The sequence below is a fragment of the Lathyrus oleraceus genome, chromosome 5 (genome assembly GCF_024323335.1).
Source record: "Lathyrus oleraceus cultivar Zhongwan6 chromosome 5, CAAS_Psat_ZW6_1.0, whole genome shotgun sequence".
Taxonomy (NCBI): Eukaryota; Viridiplantae; Streptophyta; class Magnoliopsida; order Fabales; family Fabaceae; genus Lathyrus; species Lathyrus oleraceus.
This window is the reverse complement of record NC_066583.1, coordinates 637,076,646-637,099,195: the sequence shown is the minus strand read 5'-3', so window position 1 is coordinate 637,099,195 and position 22,550 is coordinate 637,076,646. Positions and strand designations below refer to the sequence as shown.

The following is a 22,550-nucleotide window of genomic DNA, read 5'->3' as shown; positions in this document are numbered from 1 at the left end:
TAGATAATCAAGTATGAATGTATTTTATAGGGGATGTTTTCTATAAGATTTGCCATTTTGCAGTGAACTAACTCTGATAACAATCTAACTTACATCTGGTGGATCACCCAAAAAAGAAGGGGAAACTGAACAAAGTTTGAAAATGCTCAAGTAAATTATCCTAATTTATATATTTTCCACAATGTTTCTTTTCTAGAAGTTAACTACTTTTCTCCCAAAATATTTTCATTTAATCTATAGCTCATCTTTGGCTACTTCATTCTTGACTTTTATGTGTTTGTTGATCGACGCGGCCAATTCTTTCAAACTAGCTTTTGTAGGAAGCTTGATCTGCGTAAAAAAAAACAAATGTTTCGTTATAGAATCGAGGAAATCATATTCGTTAAAATCCTATCTTCAAAATCAGGGTGCCAATAGGTAATTACCGGATTCGCCTTATCATTTGCTTTGTAAAGTAAAAGTGTCGGAAAGTCATTCACCTGAAATATTAAAAAAAAATTAACTTATGAATCTATGTGCTTTCAGATACGAAGACAACAAAAGTTTTAATGACACTTACTTGCAGTTTTGGATGTTCATTTGCTGAAGCATCTATCCTCGAAAATATTAGATTACTCGATCCTTTGTAGTGCTTTGCCAACTTCTCTACTTGCTTGCTCGTGTCCTCACAGTTGAAACACCAAGGTGTGAATACCTGTTTTACAGTAACGACTCGCGAGTTAAATTCAACCGATGCATAAGCAAATAAGAAATATGACAGGCTTTCGATCGCATACTAAAATGCTCTTATTGAATTCTGTGAAATAGTGATGTCTGCAAAGTGATATATGACAGAATATGGAGACGCGTGTTATTGTTTCTGTCAAGTGCATCATTTAATTCATCGGAAGAGATATAGAAGAGAATAAAACTTCACAAACCTCTAAAATCACATCCTTCTCGCTGTTCAAAATTTCGTCGTCAAATGTTTTCCCGACAACAACTTGGACACTAGCTTCAGTCTGCAAGTTGAAATACCATTACCATATACAAACGAACGAATCAGAAATAGTTTACATATAAATCGATTTATTCGCTTAAATTGAAAGGCTAATAAAGAACCGCATACAATGTGCAAAGGAAAACTATGCGGAAAAATGTCAAATGGTCCTCACATTATCTGGTATCGGCTGCGACTTGAAGTAAGTTGTCAAAGAACCTTGCACAAGATTATTGCAGAACTCCTGCATAAGTCCATGTTAACATGAATTAGTTTCATTCAATAAGCGATCATTCAACGGGAAATTTATATGAAAAGAAGATAATACTTCAATATTGCTTCGTGTTGGTTTCGACTCCAACAAAAACTTTGAGGTCATTCCTTTATCAAATGCAGCTACCACAGTATTTGTTGAATCTTCAAGTCCAAACATCGTCAAGAAGGGCTTTGCAAGGTCCTCGTTCTTAATATCAACATATATAAACATTATCTGCATTTGAACGAAAGGTTTAGACCAGAAAAACGCATGAAGGTTTCGAGGCTCCGAATCCAAATGCAGGTCAAGTAACTAACTAACTACCTTCGACTTGAAAGTTCTTGCTACTTCTTGAAGTGGATCAAGAAGATTCTTGAAGTCGTCGTTATTTGCAAAGACAAAAACCTAGAGAATAACAAATAATTAACTTTGGCTATTATTAAGCTTGAACATAAACATAAATGATCAAATAAGTTTAAATTATCAACCTGGTGCTTGATTGGGCTGGAGTAGACTCTGACAGAATTCATTTCCGTCATTTTTGTAACTAATGGAAATTTGTTGTAGCCTAAAAACTCGATTATTTTATCCGACGTGAAAGCTCCATCTGCAACATAACCAATAAAGTTTTGCCAATTGCCTTAGTAAGTCCTGACTATTTGGTTTCGATGTAGTTTTTTCATGGCGTGCATAAACAAGCATATTTTTATATCTTTGATCCATGTCACAGAGATTCGACTAAGTTTTACGATTGGCTGTTTATTCGGCAAAATTTCAACTAAAATGGAATCGATAAGGCAATTTAGTATCGGTTTTTCTTTTATCTTTTAACGTAAAAACACTAGAACAAATTTGAGTTAGAGAAAGTAGCAAAGAAAGACTCACCATATGCGGTGTATCTTTCAGGTTCGCTCTTAACAATCCCAAGAAAGTTATCAGTAGGCCTTATATCCGGATAAAGAACTCGGGCAAGCTCCACCTTACTCACTTCAACAAATTGAGTTTCATTATCGGACTTTGCAGCACTCACAAATTCGTCGTATTCAGGGCCCTGAATGTTTAAATACGAGATATGCTATAATACAAAGTACCAAATACAGAAATAATGTAATTTTGAACCTCCTGTCAATCTGGCAGATCAAGTTTGACAGATCTAGAATCATTAAGAGATAATATCACTTACCTCAAATTTATCAAACCGGCCAATGAGAAAAGTGTGATAGTTTTTTAGAAATTCCTCGGCTTCTTTCTCCGTACCTATCCGAATAACAGGCGTACCGGTCCTTTTTCTTGCCCATATGACTATATCATCACTGAAAGTATCATAGAAACACCTCAGCATATAAACATTTCAAGTGATTCAAGCAATTTATTTTATAAATAGTTCAACATTTATCGGTGCATTGAGGTCTTGTTTTTCAGATAACAAGTTTTAAGACAATATTCGCAACCACAATTCAGGGGGAGACATCTAGGTTTTTGACGTCTCTGTAACCACACCGAGACAAGGATTAAGGTTGCATCAGCTGCATATAAATCTCCCTAGTATCAAAGATCGCTAGGTGACCTCAATCTAAAACTTCGATAACAAGGGCATCCTGAAAAACAAATCAATGTACTACTAGCACCGTACATACTACTAGCAGAAAAATGGTAATAAAAATGTAAAATTGAAACTACTCCTCGGACACCAAGGTGCATCACAAAAACATCTCAACATATAAACATTTCAAGAGATTCAAGCAATTTATCAAATAAATTGTTCAACATTGATTGGTGCCTTATAGTCATCCTTTCAGATAACATGTAGGGTTTTAAAACAAGGTCCGCAACCACAATTCAAGACGGGGGATCAAGGTTTTTGACGTCTCTGCACCCGCATCACAACATCAGTTAAGGATGAATCAGCCACATTTCGACAGCAGTTCTCCACAATATCAAGAATCGCGTCACAATAACAACAAATAAATTTTCTAACAACAATGGCATCATGAAAACAAATCAATGTACAATAAACAAACCAACAAACTCTAATATAAACAAATAAAAAAACCAACACAAAGCACAATCTAGAAGCATAAAGTATAAACCATGGTAATTTTTTTTACCGACTAATCCAAGGAGACTAATCTCACCGTCCACTAGCGGGACCCATTTAAAGCCAAAGCAAATCTCTGTATGGATTAGTCCAACACAAGGATGGTTTGCAGACTCCCAGATCCCAAACCTTCACCAACTGGCCAATTCTTGGGGTAGAATTGAAAGCAATGATCATATACAGAACCAACAAGATAAATAAAGTTTAGGGAAAGAAAAATTACGCTGTGAAACCGCCAGAGTAAGGTTGAGAGGTGCCATTAACAAAGAGAAGCAAAGTAGGGAACCCTTTGATCCCAAGAAAAGAAGCTGATTTAGGATACCTATCAGCATCCACCTTAGCCAAAACAAGAGAACTTCCAAACTCCTTCAAAGAATTAGCAGCCTCAGCAAAATGGGGCATAAGTTCAGCACTTCTTGAACACCAAGGTGCATAACCCAAAACAAGAACAAAGTCATACCCATTAACAATTCTCTCCGTGTTATCATTGTTAAGCTCATGAACGATCCTTTGAGCTTTGGTTAAAACCTCTGCTTCAGATGATTTCACACCATTAGCTTCCGTTTCACGCTCTAATGCATCGTCTAATGCTAAGAGTTCGTCAAACTCGTCATCCACTTCGGAACATTGTGTAACAAGATTGAAAGTGAGTAATAGGAGAAGGGTGAGAGAGAAATAGATGAGGGATTTTGGCATGGTGAGATCAAGATCTGATGGGGTTTGGAAAAAGGTTAGAACTTTGGCGAAGATTTAACAAGAGAAGTGGTGAATATATATGAGTGAGTGTGAATTGAGGAGAAAAGTAAAATAGACAAACTATGAACACGCCTAAATTTTCGGGTCCCATGTTAACAAGATTTGAGGGAAGTGATTGTGTGCTCTATTTGTTGACTAATACTATGTTTTTGTTGGGAAAACAAAAACTTCATTTTTATTTCAACTAAATAAATAAACATTCTAATAAATGTTAAATTGTTCAAATTCACCACATTTTTCCTATTCATATTTTAATAGTGAATTTATGACCATCACATTAAGAAGTTAAAAAATTGCTAATTTCCATTTTAAAGATTTATTGTGAAAATATCGTCGCTAACCTTTTAGGTATTTTATTCTTTTATTATCTTACACACATCACTTTAAAAGATTTCACATTATCTTTACTAAAAAAAAGTTACTTTAAAGTTATATTACTCTAAAAATTTTAACATTATTTTTTACTAATAATCATAGTTCAAAAGAATTATCATACTCTATCACGATGAATATACTTCATTTCAAGGTAAATTACTCCAAGAATTTTACGTTGTCATCAATGATAATCATAGTTGAAAAGAACATTCATACTCTACTGGAAGAAGAGTATACTTCAATTGAAATTAAATTGTTCTGTTATAGAATCAGAATTGAAGAATGATGGTTGCGATGGACAATGGTGGACATGAGCTTTAAATGCGGAGGAGGATGGGCTTACCAATAAGGTTAGCACTTCAACGCTCAATTCAATGTGTGAAGAATAAAAGCGAATGAAAGTTGAATTTGAAATTGTGTACTTGGGGTTCTTCGCATGTATCCTTTATATAAAAAAGTAGTTATAATAATATGTTATTCCCTAGACGTGTGGTGCAGGAAGCTCTTGAATGTATCATGGCTTTGGATCTCCTACACTCTTTTGTAGGGTAGTTTCCCTGGGTTATGGGCATTTTTTAGAAAGTCATTGCTCCCTTCATATCGTCAGCCAATAGTCATTCTAGTTGGCTCGAAACAGTTGCCCATAAGCCTTTGTCTCTGTATGACAGTGCAAGAGTTTGTCGTATTTGTCTCGTTCGTCGATCACTCTTTTAACATAAATGAAAAACTAAGAGAAGACATTACTGTTTTTGGTAATTCACGCCATTAATAAGCCTCATTCTTCAAATGTCCTTTTGTAGGTTCCCTCATAATGACCTTCAGGAACTAAAACACTTCAATGTGTCGCCGAGGTAATCTAGAGCGCTGATAGGGTTTATTCTCTTTTAGTAAGTCATCATACGATTCTCGAAGAGTCAATTTCTCATTTCTTTGAGACGTTCTTACCGATTCATTGTTACTTACATTTCTACAACACTTTCTATTTTCTGTGTTTGATGAAGGTAGTGCCCATCATGATTTGAAAACCAAAATAAGATGCCTATGCCTCCTGGCTTAATCTTATCTCTTCATCAACTGTTTTTGTCATCATTTGAGAGGGTGGTCTTGACAAATCCTTTTTGAACGTTGGTCCATCTTCAGATTAAGGGGTCTTAACTTCTAGTGAAAATGAAAGAATTCGTAGCGAGTATGGTGGATGTGTCATCCCTTTCTATGAATGTACCTTTTTAATTTTGGGTGTTTGGTTGCCTTTTAACAACTTTAAAATATAAATTATGAATCACTTGATGGTTTCCCCCTCGTAGTTGCATCCTGCAAGCTGACAACATATTAAAGTTTTCTAGTACTTATGCAAATATCAAAAGGGAAAACCATCCTTGTCCCTTTTATTCCACATCTTCAGAGTACAATGTAGTCCTTCATCCTAGATGCGGGACCATGGTTTGGTTAAACATAATGTTTTGGGAGAGCTTGAAGCATTTTGAAAATTAATTCTTCTTGGTTGTACTTCTCTGCAAAAAAGCTCATGCGACTATGTGCACCTTAGGGACTGGAATGGGGGATAAGTGTATTGACTTGTTTTCCAAGTACTAGAACAATAGCCATTTCCTTATGAGGAATGAATTGTACGTCTATAAGGAGGATAACCTGCCCCACGAGGATCTTCATTTGAAGAGGTGGCTGGTTGGGCTCATCAAAGAGTTAGGTTATCTCAGGGGGAGGGGGGTTACTCGTCGGGATAAAGCTTTACAAAAGTGTTTGAAACAATTTATCAAAACCCGCTTATTGATAGATGCTTACAATAAGAAGGAGAGGAAAGCCACCTTTGGTAAGTTTTTATATGTACTTTAGCTCCCTATCATTAACTCAATTACTTACAATATGCTTACTTTGATAATGCATCCAACTCAAGCCACAACGGGTCCTTCAAACACTTCGCAATCGATTAATGCTCTTTCCTCTCCAGGGCCCACCAGAGGTGCTTTAAATGATTATCATTGGTCGTCGCGCGTGGTAAGTCCTCTAGCTTCTACTCAATTGTCGAGGCAGGCACTCATCTCCGAAAGAACATCGATTTCCTACCTCGAAAGAGGATTTATCTAGGCAACCTGGTTGGGGAGGCTCTTGAGGAGGAACTATCGAATTTGGCGTATTATACTCGACATGCTTCTACTATTCTGGCCATTGGTTAGGTGGCTTGACTATTGGGATGCTTTCCTATTTAACGAGAAATGCAATGAAAAGTAACAACAAGATGAAAGTATTTATAACATGACACTCCAACGGGATACATACCTGCAAGAAATACATAATGTTTCTCCTTCTCAAACGGGGGTATGCTTTAAGTTCCCTCAACCTCCTGTTCGCTAATTAACAAGGTAACTCTATTGGTGAGGGGTGTTGCGAGAAAGGATAAACCTCTAGCCTCTACTCGGGCTACTTTATCGTCTACTCATGCATCTCTCTCTCTATGCGGTTTAGGGAGGCCTAGAAACACCACGCCTTCAGAATTCCTCCTTGGATTTAAATTTAAGTGAATCATCCATTACTAGTATCACAATTGTTTTGGAGTCCTTTGAGAATGCCTTGTAGCTGGTAGAAAATTATCCCCTCCTCTGTGTATTACAAGGGAGCGAATTCAATCAGGCCAAATGCTCAAAGATGAGAATATCGCCTCCCTTAGGGATTATCAACCTTTTTTTGTGTGTACTGTAACGCATGAGTGAAATGAAATAAATGTGATATTTTTGTTTTTATCTATTTAAGGAATATGTATTTAGTCTTGAGTATGTTGCTTCAAGCTCCGTGTGAACTTACGAGGTCTTCCCTCGAAGTTTATTGGACGTCTTTGGGGTTATGCCAAGCCAAGGGTTGATACCCATTCCCCTTAGGTGAAAAACTGGTACAAAGTTTATGTGTAGCCAACCCAATATGGCCTTTGAAGTGGCTAGATACCAGATGGGTGGACCATTATTGTTGTTTTAGTAGTTTTTCCACTTTCTTTGTATGTGTGCTTCGTGTTGTGGGGTTTTGATTATTATGGACGCACACTCTTAGCATTTATGACAACACCCCTAAGTCTTTGTGATGGGGCTTCGACCCCTTTGGTCGTGCCCCAGACTCGTCGTTACCTTACAAAGTCATAAAGATAATAGATACTTAAGAACTTGCAATTTCTTCATTAACAATTGGGAGTTCATCGTACGCTTGTGAAAAAATTGATTATACGAAAAATAACATCAAAATGCAAATTTGGTAACATAAGCATGTGGACTAGTTGGCGTTTATTCTCCTTGTTCTCCATCTCTTTGGATTATCCACTTCTAGGAGGTCGGTGTCCATGCTCCTAAGATGGTCGATTAGGTATCCTACATTGATTTCCATGGCATTTCTCTCTCTCTTTGGTCCTGTTGGAATTATTGATATATCCTTTTGCCTCCTTCAACATCAGCATTGACTGTGACCGGTTCACCATGAAGGTTGTGAAATTTGAGCTTTAGGTGGTCCAGTAAGGCCACAACATCCAGAGCAGCTACAAAAGGTTTACCAAGAATGCAATTGTAAACACTTTTGCAAGGGACCACAAGGAATTGGGAGCTCATGGTTCAGACATCCATTTCCTTTCCTATAGACATCAACAATTTGGCATACCCCCACGAGCGGGTTGTCGTTTCGTTAAATGCATGTAAGTCAGATCCCTCGTGCGACCATAGATTTCCCCTATTTAGGCCCATCTTCTCAAAAAGCTTTGAGTACATTATGTAACTATGTTCTCAAGGGACAAATGTTTGACACAATGTTTGGGACAACATGTAACACACGTCAAATAGATTGACAAATTATCACAGAGACTAAGGAATTAAAATAGGAAGTAATAAAGAACAGAAGAGAATTGTTAACCCAGTTTAGTGCAACAACACCTACATCTGGGGGGATTCCAAGCTAAGAAAGGAAATCTACTCTCAATAGTATTAGTACAATTAGTCTTAGATTGACAACCCTTGTTCAATGCCTACTTTCTAATACTACGTGTGTCTTTCTAATTAGGACTCCCCCTAAATATGAGAACACCTCTGACTTTCTCTCAATCACTACCCTAGTGATCAATGCTTTCAAAATATTATAAATATTGAATTACAACTCAACTAACAATCTACCTATATGTCTTGAATATTCAAATTAGGTTTCTTTATAGGTTTACAACAAACAACAATATAAAGACTTAAGGAACAAAAACCTTAGCACACTAGATCTTCAATGTGTTCCCCATGTCTTCAAAGGTATGAATGAGTTTCTTTAAATAGAAATCGATTTTCTGGGCTTTTTCCAATGGGCATTAGATTTTAGAATAACCATATTTTATTTGTTTTAAAAAGTATCCACAAAGTATTTGATTTGACTTGACCTTCATTCAATATTAAATCTTCATTTAAGTTGATTTGGTCTTAATAAATCTTTTAGTATATCTCACTAAATAATATATTGATAAAAGCTACAAATCATAAACACCAGATCTTCAGGAACCCAACAAGATTTCGTTAAAAAAAACTCACTAAATTTGTCTTCCAGACTGAGGACAGATGATGCACACATGTTGAAATATCTTGTCTCACATGTTGCATATTCACCAAAAATACATCTTGCATAACCCATGTTATTTTACCAAATTTATCCAACCAAAGGAACAACACATTATATTGCATGAGCTTCTATTATCGATCTTGATTCTGGAGACGTTAAAATGCCCAACCATAGCACTTATGGATAAAGGGAAGATTTCATTTGGGTTTCCCCCAAATCTCTTGTAGTCCCAGAACCTGAGCATTGGCCTGTTAGGGGTCTTGCTCGACATGCCTCCAACCTTCTTATGGACGACCATCATTTTAACAATATTTCCCTTCATCATCCTCTTGGAAGCTCTCTCTCTCTCTCTCTCTCTCTCTCTCTCTCTCTCTCTCTCTCTCCCTATCTCTTACCTCACTTGACATACTTAGATAGAGAGTCTCCCTTTATCAACCCCTCAATGACATCCTTCATCTAGATGCAGTCATCGATGTTGTGATTGTGACCCTTGTAAAAGCGATGATATGTTCTCTTATCCAATATGGACAACTCTTATAGGTATGGGTTTCAGACTCCTCCCTTTTGAAACTCTATATTGGCGCACTCTTGGTAAATATTCTTCCATGATGCATTCAAAGGAGTGTACTTATCGTATCGACCATAGGTCCTGCGATCGAATTCATCTTTCTGCCAATGAGAGTCTTTCTTGGTTGAGCGGCCAAATTTTATTTCAGTTGTGCCCAGGTTGTAGAACCGAGTGTTAAGCTTATCCTCTAGGTTGATGAAAGATTGAGCCCTACTCAACAGTTCTTTCATGGTACAAGCCTCTCTTCGCCCCAACTTCTGCCTGAAGGAGTTATCCCGTAATAGGCCATTCTCAAATATCCAACATTTGAGACCTTCTTTGACCCCTTTAACTTCCACGACTACTTGTATGAAATAGTCGATGTAAGACTATAAACTCTCATTCCTTCCCCGGGTTATCCTTATAAATGCAACTACAGTCATTGGCCCCCTTTTCTAGGTCGTGAAGTGAGGTATGAATCACTCACATTGGTTAGTCTATGACTTGATGCTCCCGTCTAACATAGCTTTGAAACACTACCTCGTAAATTCCATTGAAGTTACTACAAATAGTTTGCACATGGAAGCTTTGTCAGCATGGAAATAGTTCAAACGCTCATCGACGGGCTACACGTGATCGTCGGGATATCTTTTCGCATTGTACTCGTTCTCCTAAGGAGGCTTCTCTAAGGACTTTGGTATCATATTGTCCAATACGTGGGTGTATAGAGGATGTTTCTTCGAATTTTCTGCTGGTGGTTTATCTACCTGATCCTGCGGAGGAACATGGCTACCTTGGTCTCCCCTAGGGCTCTGAGGAAGAGTTTGAAGCTTCTTACTTGTGTAGTAATTTTGCAATTTCGGAGCTTCGTCTCCCTGCAACACGATCAACTCAGAAATGGTAGCTTGACTTCTCTTTGAAAGGGCTTCTTGTGTGGTGTTTCCACCAAGAGGGGCATTGTGTAGGCTTTCTTTAAGGTGAAGTTATCTTTCTTCAACGTTTTAGTCCGTGAGGCCAGTGGTTGCAATGGAGGTCTGAATGGAGGTATTAAAGTAGATCCTGCATTTTCAGGAGGCTAGAGTAGGTCCAAATGCAACAGAGTGTCTACCATAATTTAATCTATAATACCTTTAGGAGGAGGAGGAGGCGGTTACATTCTTATGGCTTAAGTGGTTGTTTTGCGTAAGGCAGCGAAACAAGTAGCTTTAGATCCAACCAATGTTTGAGGGTATAGAGGTCAGGAATCTGGAAAACCTGAAAATTAAAGTTCATCTGTTACTCAAATAGATTGAGAATAATGGATCTGATAAATTTAAGAGGCATTGAATCAATGAATCAAAGATAGAATGTGTAATTATGGAAAATGGAGGAATCTTAAGTTTATTCCCATAGAAGATGCCATAGTTCTATTATGGAAGCAAAATTGAACGGGGAATCGGTGGTTGCAATGGACAATGGTGGACCTAAGCCTTAGATGCGAAGGAGAAGGAGAGGATGACTTATAAGGTTAGCATTCCAAACACATAAGTCAGTGTGTGAAGGAGAAAAGTGAATGAAAATTGAATTTGAAATAGTGTACCTAAGGTTCTCTGCGAATAATATTTATTTAATGGAGCAGTTATAACAACATGTTATTCCCTAGGCGTGTGGTATAGGGAGCTGTTGGATGTATCCTTATTTTGGATCTCCTACATTCCTCTGTAGGGTAGTTTCCCTGGGTTATGAGCATTTTTAGTGAGTCAATGCTCCCTTCAGATCGTCGAACGATGGCCGTTATGGTCGTCCCAGAACATAAACCATTTAAAAAATTAGAGCGATATGAGTATACTTCACAGAAAGAACTACCATTTTTTGGGATTACTTGGTTCTTAAAGTAATTATCATAAAGAAAGAGTGATCAAACTAGAGAGATGCAATGTGAAATTTGAGAATAAAGAGATTTCAAGTAACTAGACTTGGCTGAATTGTAAGATTGACAAGTATATTTGTAGTTAGAAAACTAACTAATTACTTAATTGCATAAACTTTCATTTGTGACGTTATGTTGTGTTACAAGGCACTCGCTTGCAATACAAGTAAACCGCTACTGAAAATGTAGGCTCTTCTATTGATGGAGTATCCTAGGAATATTCCTTCATCACTCTTGGGATCCATATTTCTTCTTTGCTCATGATCTTCCAAGATATAACAAAGACATGAAAGTATTTGACATTGAGTTTTCTCCCTTTCCAAAGCTCATACTGAGTTGCTTTGGTTCCATATCTTATGGTCACACGATTGTGAATACGACAAGATGTGTTTATGGCTTCAGCCCAAAAATAGTAAGGTAGATTCTTGGCATGCAACATGACTCTAGCCAACTCATGCACGGTTCTATTTTTACGCTCAACCACTCCATTCCGCTGAGGGGTGATAGGTTCTGAAAATTCATGACCAATCTCTTCAGAGGAACAAAAGTCAGAGAACTCGGAGTTCTCAATTTCTTTTTCATGGTCATTCCTTATTTTTACTATCTCACTTCCTTTTTCTCTTTGGAGATGTTAACATATATCTTTGAACACATCAAAAGTGTCAGATTTTTCTTTAATCAAATTAATCCAAGTGTATCTTGAAAAATCACCCCCACACACAAAAAAATATTTTTTTCCACCTAAACTTTTCACTTACATAGACCCCATAAGGTCCATATGAAGCAACTCTAGAACTTTATAGCTGGTAAGATGTTGCAGCTTCTTGTGAGACATATTGGTTTGCTTACCTATTTGGCAATCTCCACATATTTTACCTTCTTCCATCTTGAGTTTTGGTAATCCCTTGATAGCTTCTTCAAATATGATCTTCTTCATGTTCCTGAGGTTGAGATGGCCAAGTTTTTGGTGCCATATCTTGGTCTCATCTATCTTGAATATCAATAATGTTGGGGTTGATTCTTGTTTTGATGTATAAAAGTTTGTATGTTTTAGCTAAATCTTCATTAGATATGTCTTCATCATTAGACTCATTATCAGATTCACATTTTCCAGTGAATGCCATCACATTATTAATTGTTTCTTCTTCACTCTCATGTTTAGAATCTTCATTAGACCAAGTAGAAAACATTCCCCTTTTCCGTTTCTTTAAAAACATGGAACACTTAGCTTTAATGTGACAAAACCTTCATATTCATGACATTGTATTCCTTTGTCTTTGTTTGGTTTATATTCATCTTTGATCTTGCGCTGGAAACCAATGTTCTTGAAGTTGTCTGACCCTTTATCATTGACATTTGTCCTCGATCTTCTGCGCAATTTCTTCAAGGCTTTGTTAAACTTTCTATCAAGGAGAGCTATAACATCTGAGAGACTTTTTTCAGTATCCTTCTCACATTGATCTTCATTTTCTTCAGTGTTGGATATAAGTTTTATACTCATGTTCTTGTTTTCATACCTATCATTTATAGCCATCTCAAAGGTTTGTAGAGAACCAATGAGTTCATCAACTTTGATGCTGCTTAAGTCTTGGGCTTCTTCAATAGTTGTAACCTTTATATCAAACTTCTTAGGTAGTGATATAAGGATTTTTCTGACTAGCTTTTCTTCAGACATCTTCTCTTCTAAGGCAAAAGAAGTGTTGGCTATGTCATGAATTAGAATGTTGAAGTGTGAGATAGATTCATCTTCCTCCATTCTTAGATTCTCAAATTTGGTTGTGAGGAGCTGCAATCGTAACATACGAACTTTGAATATGGCTTCATGTGCAGTTCTGCTGAGCCTGGGCATCTGAATTGAAACCAAACAAGTTTGATTTTGATGCAGTTTTTATTTTGATGCAAATTTGATTTGCTATACATTAATGTCCACCAAGAGATTTGATCTCATATAATTTGATCTGGTATTGGACAATCTTTTTAGTCAATCTTCCTTAAAAAACATATTCCTAAAATATACAACTCATAAATGACAAATCTCCTTGGAACCAATTAAACACACACACACAAATTTAGTCATGTAACCTGACTTACAGACTGAGGCCAGATGATGCACTAATAATGCAACATCTTGTCCTAGATGATGCCTCTTCATATTTTACATCTTGTGTTGACCATGCTATTTTTACCTAAAGCAATCAATCAAATGAACAACACTATAATCATTATAGACGCAACAACCCTTCATGTTTTCTTCAATCCAACACCATAATTCCAACTCTCAACCTCTTTCTCACCATTCTATCCACCATCTAACATCCTAGAGAAACTCTTAACTTCATTACCACAACCATTAGTAATATGCACATAATATAAATAATCAAAACCTAGGAAATATATCACACATTCATCATATCTCAAATCAGGGTTCATACAATTTGAAGATTATGACTTAAAGGGAGGAAAACCCGCCTTTCTCAAAATTGAAGATGATGATGGACCTACTTCCTCTTCTAGCCACATACAAGCCCAAAATCACGTCTTCACGTGATCTTTATTCATCATGATCTAAACCTTCTCCAATGAAATAAGTTCAAGGTAAGATTCCTCATTAATTGATAAACCTTGCACTTGCATCAAGAGAAAATGAAGATTAAGGAGATATCAAGATAGAAAATGGAGAAGATAAAATAGGAAGAATACTTGCCTTGGTTCAACCATGAGTATTTTTTCTTCTTCTCTCTTCTCCCCTATCTTTCACATGTTTCTCAACCCACAATAAAGAGGAGAATGAAAATTATGAAACCCCCTCCAAAAAAACATTTATATACAAGCCTTGTCAAGGTCCAAAAAATCCAAAATGCCCATTCACTTAGCTAACGAAATTCCCATTATACCATTACTTTCAAATTTCATCGATTTAAGAAATAGTTGATCCTTTCGACTAATGGCTTAGGATGGACAAACAGTTCCATCCATTATATCAATATGAATAAAATGTATCTCTAAATTAAATAAAATTCCTCAAGTGGGATGGACAAACATCGGTTTTGTTAAGAAAATGAAATTCTTTAACCTAATAAATGAGATTTATTACATGGATCAACTCTCGTGATAATATTCTATCGAGGACATTGTTTCTATCTAAATTGTTAATCTCGAGTTATTCTTAATATCTTCTCCTATATTAAAAAAATATAATAAATAATAAATAAAAGAAAGATAATTTTAGTTTTATTAAATTTCATATACAAATTGATTGAGTGAAAGAGGGAGTATACACATAAAATTGTACATGCATTTATTTGCACAAAACTCACAGAAGTAAAATACAGATTGATTCAGAAGCCCCTCTTGCAAATGGAGTTCCTCAAGCTCAAAAACACTCACAAACTCTAATTTACAATCTCATCATACATGAACTCTTACAAAATGAACAAACCAAATCACTCATATGTGCATGAATCCTTCTTGAACTTAATAGGTTTTGTTCCAGAAGAATTAATAACCAAAGGACACGCGATTTCCTTATGACGCGTCGTCCTTACCAGTTTCCCAACCACATCTCCGCGCGAACTGATTTCAAACTTCAACACAAGTGCTACTTCAACGCCACCCGTTTGCGAAACTGTCATGCTCGATCCAGCTCCGTAAAGTGGAATCTTGTTACCTTCCAAGTTCACTGATACAACCCGGTGACTCTTCCTCGGCTGATAGTGTTTCTTCAACTGCAAAAGTCGACAGAAACATGTTACTTGCAACCCAAGGCAAACATTTCTTGAATTAATCAATGCAGATGTTACACGTTACATGATGCATTTTCAATGTCAATATTAAATTTATTGTTAAGAATGATCGATCTTACCTCGCCGGTTGCGATACTGATTTCTGAGTAAACAAGATTGATGGGTGAAGAGTGGACATGGATGCCAAAAAATGTAGCAGGGTTATAAATGTTCATGTGCATAGTGCTATTAAGTGTCAGAATTTTTGTTGGCACACCAGTGAAGTCTGTACCCTCCCAAACATAAAGATTATGTACTGTCAAACTCTGCATGATTAATTCATAATCACAATGTCAAAAAAGATTACGAGTAACAAATATATACTACAATACTAATCATAGCAAATAAAGGTTTTATTTAGCCACGATTTAACTGTGATAATATTTAAGAGATTCTATTTAGGCATTATTTAATCGTGACAAATTTTGGGACCACTACAGTAGTCAAATAGTCAGTCTTACACGCTCTCAGAGACGGTCCTATGCGGTATTCCGTCTTACACGCGGTCAAAGACGGCCCGGATACTAATTTCAGGTTGAAAAGTGATTTATCCAAGCAAAATTTAGAAATTAAATTAGTAGAAGTATATTATGTGTGTTGAATACAGATACACAATAGTACTATTGTGTAAGAAAAGTCACTAAACAGATTCTGAATTAGCATTTATTTTCTCTTGGTGGCTTCCTCAGAAAATTGGTCCCCAAAGGAAAGTCACATCTACTTATGTGGTTCAAGTTTAAATGAGAAAGTAGAGAAGAGTTGAGTGAACTCTCTTTAGATAAACAGCTTAAATAAGTGCTTATAATATAAGCACTTATTATATAAGTGCTTATATATAGACTGTTTCTATAACAACATATATAAAATAAAGTAAAACTGTTTTCATATAAGTTATGAATCATTATGAAGAACTTATAGAAATAAGTTGAAAATAATTCATAAGTTCTTCCAAGCAGTTAGCAGATAAACTCAAATAATTCAATCTCAATTTGGCTTTAAGACTAACAAAATTGCTTACCTTGACAGTAACTTCTGCTTTGTAAGGTCTGCTAGCACCCCAAATGATCAAACAAAACACAGTAAAAACAACAACAAAAGTAAAAACAGCAATCAAAGCTTGAAAGCGCCTAGCGAAAGCCTTATCCTCGAATTCGCGATAAGACCCTTCTTCAAGAATCACACCACACTCCGGCCAACCTTTATCATTCCTCTTCCTACCAACTTTCCTACTCGAAGACGACCTGAAAATCCCCGAAAACCTACTACCAGACGAGTTCCTCGAGTGGCGCCCGAACGAAGGATGCGAAGGCGACTCCATAGGACTATTTGATATTGGAGTAGCATGCATGACAGATGACTTATCTCCATCATGTGAATCTCTTGAAGGACTTTGTACATAGTATACAGGTCTCTTCGGAGATCTTGATGGAGATGAAGGAGCTAAACTAGTTATATCAGATTCTGATTTTGCAGATTGCATAGTTACTGATGTAAATTATAATGTACACACTGTGACACACTAAGAAGTTTATGCATGCATGCGTGTATATATAATATATCAGAAAAACTTAGAAATGGAAACAAATGATATAATGAAAGAGAATAATGAATAAGTGCTTATGGTTTAAAAGGGTTGGAACTTGGAACCAAACATCACTGGCAGATGAAAGTGTCGGCAGATTGTTTTTATTGTATTTTATTTTTTCAAAAAAGAAAGTGAAAAGAAATTTATGATGTTGTCCTTTTTAATAATGTGGGACACTAGCACTTCTGGGTGCTTCAATTATAGGAGTTGGTAAAATTACCTAATTAGATTCCAGGTCTTATTGTTTTTTTGTCTTGTCATGCAAATTGCAGTGTGTGTATTTTTTAGGTAGGTTTTATGATTTATTTGTGATGTATGGTTGTGTTGGATTAAAGTATAGTGATAATGAATGAACAACCAAATAATAAGTAGTTAAAGAACAAGAGATTTAATTGTGGAAAAATTGACTTGTGGATTTGATTTAATTATTAATGGCTTATAGAGAAATAGTGTATAATGATTGTTAGTTTTGTCTAACCGACAATTTTATGCACTGTTAGAGATATTTTGATACCGTGATAAAATAAGATATAATAATATAATCAAAAGTATGATAATAGAACTCATGGAAGATTAGATGAGTACCGTGTTTTATTGATCATCAAGTGATGACATGGACACTAGGGCTGGACAGAGTTCTTTTAACCGGCCGATCCACGAGGCTCGTGTAGGTACGTGTCGGGTCGGGCGGGTTTTCGGGTTAGCAGATTGGTTATTATTGGGTTGACAAGGATTCAGATGATCGGTTTCGGATGGCTGGATCAAAACTAATCGGCCCAATTACTTATTTAATTTGAGTTACTAGTTTATAGTGGTCTAGACTAAGTCATTTGCCTTGGTCCAAAATATAAATGCATACACTTGTCTTTTTAGGGTTTTCATTCTTTCAGTTCTCTTTTATTTTCATATCAAATCAGCAGAATACATTAGTTTTCTCTTCATCGTCTCTTTATCATTAAGCTCCTGCTAACATGAACAACCGCGTCACCATTGATCGTGTAAGTTTTGTTCTCTCATTCTTGCTCTCTTTTTTGTTTCTCCTTCTCTCTCACATAGACAACTCAAAACTTCCATTTTTATGTTATCCATTTCAAACTCACAAAACTCAAATGGTCAATTCTTCTTTTTTTAACATTCTAGAATCTTTGAATTAGATGGTTGAGGTATAACAAAACTTGTTGAATGAACTAGGGTTTAAATAAGATTTGGCCATTTTTACGATAACATGTGTGTTTGTTGAATGAATCTGGGTTCTTCAAACTTAAAACTTGTTTGTTTTTATTCATAGTATGTATGGTTGTTTTCATATTTTATCACCTGGCCCTCGTTTATTTTGTATATAGTTGTACATCCTGGAATTCCGAAAGGTCGAGCTTTTGTAAACCGAGTACAAAGAAACAAGTAGGTCGGATAATCATCACCTTGCACAAGTCGGAACCTGGTCAGGATTCACATAACTACAAAGTAACCATGTTAGAACCGGTCTTGTAATAACTCTAACAGAAGAATAAGTCGGACCCGACCTCATGAACGGTACTAGGAAGCCATATGAACAGTCACAATGGACGGTTACAAAACATCTCCATGATTGCACGAGAGTTAAATAAGCTGAGGGAAAATATGTTATGTGGTAATTATAGAGGACGCCAAACGTTATCAAGAGTCACCTTAATGAGGGATATGAAGAAACACCCATTTAAAGGCCAGTGATGGATGATGGAGTATAAAATGAGACTTCTCCCATGAGGAAAAAGGACAACTAATACCTCATAACTAAATAGGACGATTGTGACTTCACCTGGCTAGCTTCAGAGAAGTTTCTCCAAATAGTGTTTAGCAAAAACATTTGGCGCCCACCGTAGGGCCTCGGTAAAGCTTTCTTAGGCCTCACAAAAACCATGCATTTTACCAAAACAAAGCAATGTCTGGATCATCTTCTAGCAGGAATGAATCTCATACTCCTCCAGACATGGCACAACTCTTAGCAATTGTAGAGAACATGCGCTAGCAGAATAAGTCTCTACAAGAAAGTGTCAATACATTGCAACAGTCACACAATACTAAGGAATGGGAGAATGAGGAAGAACTCATTGATCCTCAACCTTTGTCATAAGCAATTTGAGGTGACCAAGTCCCAGAGAATTTCAAACCACCACTTTTGTCATCCTTTGATGGCAAAAGTGATACTCAAGAGCACATAATATCAATCAACAATCAAATGTCAATAGTCGGGGCTTCTGACTCCTTGAAATGAAAATTCATTGTGGGAACGTTCAAAGATGTAATGTTGCGTTGGTACATGAGTCCGCCTAGACTATTAGTTATCAGCTACTAAGACTTGACTAAGAAAATGGTATAACATTTTTCCACCAGCAAGCACAGAAAGGTGACTACCACCAGTTTGTTCAATATCCACCAGGGGGCCTCCGAGTCCCTTCGAGAATACATGGTGCGATTCAATGAAGAAACCATAAATTCTCTCATCCAAATCAGGAGATGTTTGTAGGAGCTTTTCAAAATGGTCTGAAGGTCGATCATTTTAATGAGTCACTAGCGCAGAAGTCGGCCACTAGCATGGAAAAGGTCATGAGTAGAGCGGAATGTTATGTCAAATGGGAGGAGATTAACATAGAGAAAAGATCCTAGGATGCTAAAGAAAAAACATAATCCATACATGAAGGATCCGGGCTCAGGAGAGATCACCACAAGAAATGGACGAGGGAAATATTGACGATAAAACCTTCCCGGAGGCCCTATGACAACTCCTCCGAGAATTTCACCCCCTCAATGCAAAGCGTGTTGATATTTTAAGGGAAATGTATATTCTCAATTTGATACCCAAACTTAGTTGTCCCAAAATGGTCAATGTTGTGCTAGGGAAATATGGAAGAGCATCGTGTGCCTACCATCATATGAGAGGCCATCATACCGAGTATTGTCATCACCTAAAAAAAATCGAGACTCTCATTCAAAGAGACCGACTACTATCATATGTGAAGGAGACAGAAGGATCAGCAGGAAAGAGAAGACCATCCAGGAGAGAGCCAGACTTAGAAAATACTTCTACCAAAAAGGGGGAATAACAAAGAGAAAGTACGTGAAACTCAGATGGCTCGACACACACTCAACACCATCTCAGAAGATTTTACTGGTGGAGGAGAAACAAGCTCGACCAGAAAAAGATATACCCAATCAGTAATGCACGTGTCATAAAACCCACTGCCTAAAAGGAAAGGAAAGCTTGATGTCATTGTTTTTTCGAGAAAAGACTCAGAAAGGGTGCTGGCACACGAAAATGACTTGATGGTGATAAAGGTACAAATTCATTATTGGAGTGTCAAGAGGGTACTGATCAATCCAGTTAGTTCAGATGAAATATTATACTGGGATGCTTTCAAAGGTATGAACATAGATACATCCGGGTTGTTACCTTTCAAGGGAACCCTATTCGGTTTCTCTTGGGAACAAGTTCAGGTATTGGGACAATTACCCATCATGACCATCTTTGGAAGTGGAAGCAACGCGAAATGAATCAGGGTGAGATATCTGACTATGAATACATCATCACCCTACAACATCATCATTGGGAGACTGACTTTCAATGCTTTGGAAGCAGCATTATCCACCCTTTAACACAAGATAAATTACTAGATGAAAAAACTGAGTCGCGATGGATTAAGAGGATATCTTCCCGATACCTCATGGTAGTTGATCAATTATACAAGATGGGTAGATCTTCCCCGATTCTTAGATGTATCATCGAAGAAGAAGTAGGACTCACAATGAAAGAAGTACATGAAGTATTATGCAAAATCCATATTGGAGGAAGAGCCTTATTTGAAAAAATACTCAGGGTCGGGTACTATTGGCCGAGTATGCTACAAGATTATGCACGGTTTATAAATCATTTGAGAAATGTCAGATTTACGGTCCCTTCATACATTCTCTAATGGAGTTGTTACATTCAGTAATACCCCCCTGGCATTTCTATCAATAAGGAGGAAAACATCCTCGGTCCCTTTCCTTTAGTTGTCGGGTGGTTAAAGTTTCTCATAGTGGCAGTCGACTATTTAACCAAATGGGTGGAAGTCGAGGCCATAGCCAGAATCACAGCAGAAAGGGTAATACATTTTTACTGGAGAAATATCATATGTCGTTTTGGCTTACCGGTAATCATTGTATCCGATAATGGAACGCAGTTTGTGAGGTCGACAATTATAGAATTTTGCAGGCACTTTGGCATTCATAATATGTTTGTGTCGGTCGAGCATCCCTAGGCTAATGGCCAAACATAAGCAGCAAATAGGACCATCCTATCAAGAATGAATAAGAAGTTATATGAACCCAAGGGGCTTTGGGCCGAGTACTTGCATGAAATCCTATGGTCATATCATATTACTCCTCATTTAACTACTAAGGAGACACCTTTTCGAATGGTTTATGGGGTCGATCCAATGATATCTGTAGAGGTTAATTATCCAACCTAGAGATGATTAAACTTTGGTGAGAATCTTAATAGGGAAGGGTGAACAAATTGGCTGATTGCGTAGAAGAAATTAGAAGGATGTCTCACATGAGAGAATGCACAGCAAAGTAGAGGATGGCTAGAAGATTCAACACCAGAGTTCGACCAAGGAGTTTCCAAGAGGGAGACTTAGTTCTGAAAAGGATCACAAACACGCAGAAGAAGGGAAAGCTCTCCCAAAATTGGGAGGGACCTTACCGGATCTAACATAAATTGAACAATGGAGCTTACAAGCTCGAGAACTTAGAAGTATTAGAAATGCCAAGGGCTTGGAATGTTTCCAACCTCAGGTTTTATTACCGTTGAAATTTATGTAATGATATTATTTGAATACAAATTATGGGTAACACTCTTTTCCCTTGCAAGGGCAAAGGTTTTTAATGAGGCATCCTCAATTCATATGATTGTGTGTCACTTTTACATAAAACCTAAGCTCGTCCCGCTAGCAGTGAATATCGCAAGCATCTTTGATGACCTTAAAGTAATCGACCAAGTAAATTAGAAACCTCTGGCCGAGTTAAGTTAATGAAACATATGACCTTAATAAAATAGGCTAATTAAATGAGAAACCTCTGACTAGGTTAAGTTAATAAAACCTCTAACCTTAATAAAATTGTCTAACTAAATGAGAAACCTCTAGTCGGGTTAAGTTAATAAAACCTTTGACCTTAATAAAATCGGCTAAGTAAATGAGAAACTTTTGGCCGGGTTAGTTAATAAAACCTATGACCTTAATAAAATCGGCTAAGTAAATGAGAAACCTCTGGCCGTGTTAAGTTAATAAAATCTCCGACCTTAATAAAATCGGCTAAGTAAATGAAAAACATATGGCCGGGTTGGGTTAACAACACATCTAACCTATGAAACTGGCCAAGGAAATGATAAACCTCTGGCCAGGTCGTAAAACCTTTAGTCAGGTTATGACCTAACTAATCGTCCAAATAAATAAAGATTTATGGTCGGGTTATGGAAATCAATCGTTTGGATTAGAAAAAATGATCATAAAATCCCCCTGTCGGGTTATCAAACATAAGGATCAAATCAAATGTTCGAGGAGTCTTTAATGAGCGGCTAGATTGATTAAATCATTTTATCACAAAGTATAAATTATTAAAGACAAACAATAAAATTAAGTAAACTGGTAGGCATTAAAAACC

At 36.8% G+C, this 22,550-nt stretch overlaps 2 protein-coding genes across 3 annotated transcripts; both read right to left on the bottom strand.

The window, feature by feature from the left end:
- On the bottom strand, nt 1-4,213 carry LOC127087487 (protein disulfide isomerase-like 1-6). Of its 2 annotated transcripts, none has more exons than XM_051028370.1 (11): nt 3,557-4,213; nt 2,419-2,548; nt 2,121-2,286; nt 1,724-1,842; nt 1,560-1,640; nt 1,308-1,469; nt 1,155-1,223; nt 921-1,001; nt 560-694; nt 426-479; nt 1-330 (listed from the first exon to the last, which is right to left on the bottom strand). In XM_051028370.1, exons 1-11 carry the CDS (start codon nt 4,027-4,029, stop codon nt 235-237), a joined length of 1,566 nt encoding a protein of 521 aa, XP_050884327.1. In that variant the 5' UTR covers nt 4,030-4,213; the 3' UTR covers nt 1-234. The 2 variants fall into 2 exon arrangements, with proteins under 2 accessions (XP_050884327.1, XP_050884328.1); XM_051028371.1 differs by lacking the exon at nt 3,557-4,213 and adding an exon at nt 3,371-3,529.
- Nucleotides 4,214-14,710: 10,497 nt separating this feature from the next.
- On the bottom strand, nt 14,711-16,996 carry LOC127087486 (uncharacterized). The gene is made up of 3 exons (XM_051028369.1): nt 16,302-16,996; nt 15,364-15,549; nt 14,711-15,226 (listed from the first exon to the last, which is right to left on the bottom strand). The coding sequence occupies exons 1-3, from the start codon at nt 16,761-16,763 to the stop codon at nt 14,945-14,947; spliced, it is 930 nt and encodes a 309-aa protein (XP_050884326.1). The 5' UTR covers nt 16,764-16,996; the 3' UTR covers nt 14,711-14,944.
- Between the last annotated feature and the right edge of the window lie 5,554 nt (nt 16,997-22,550).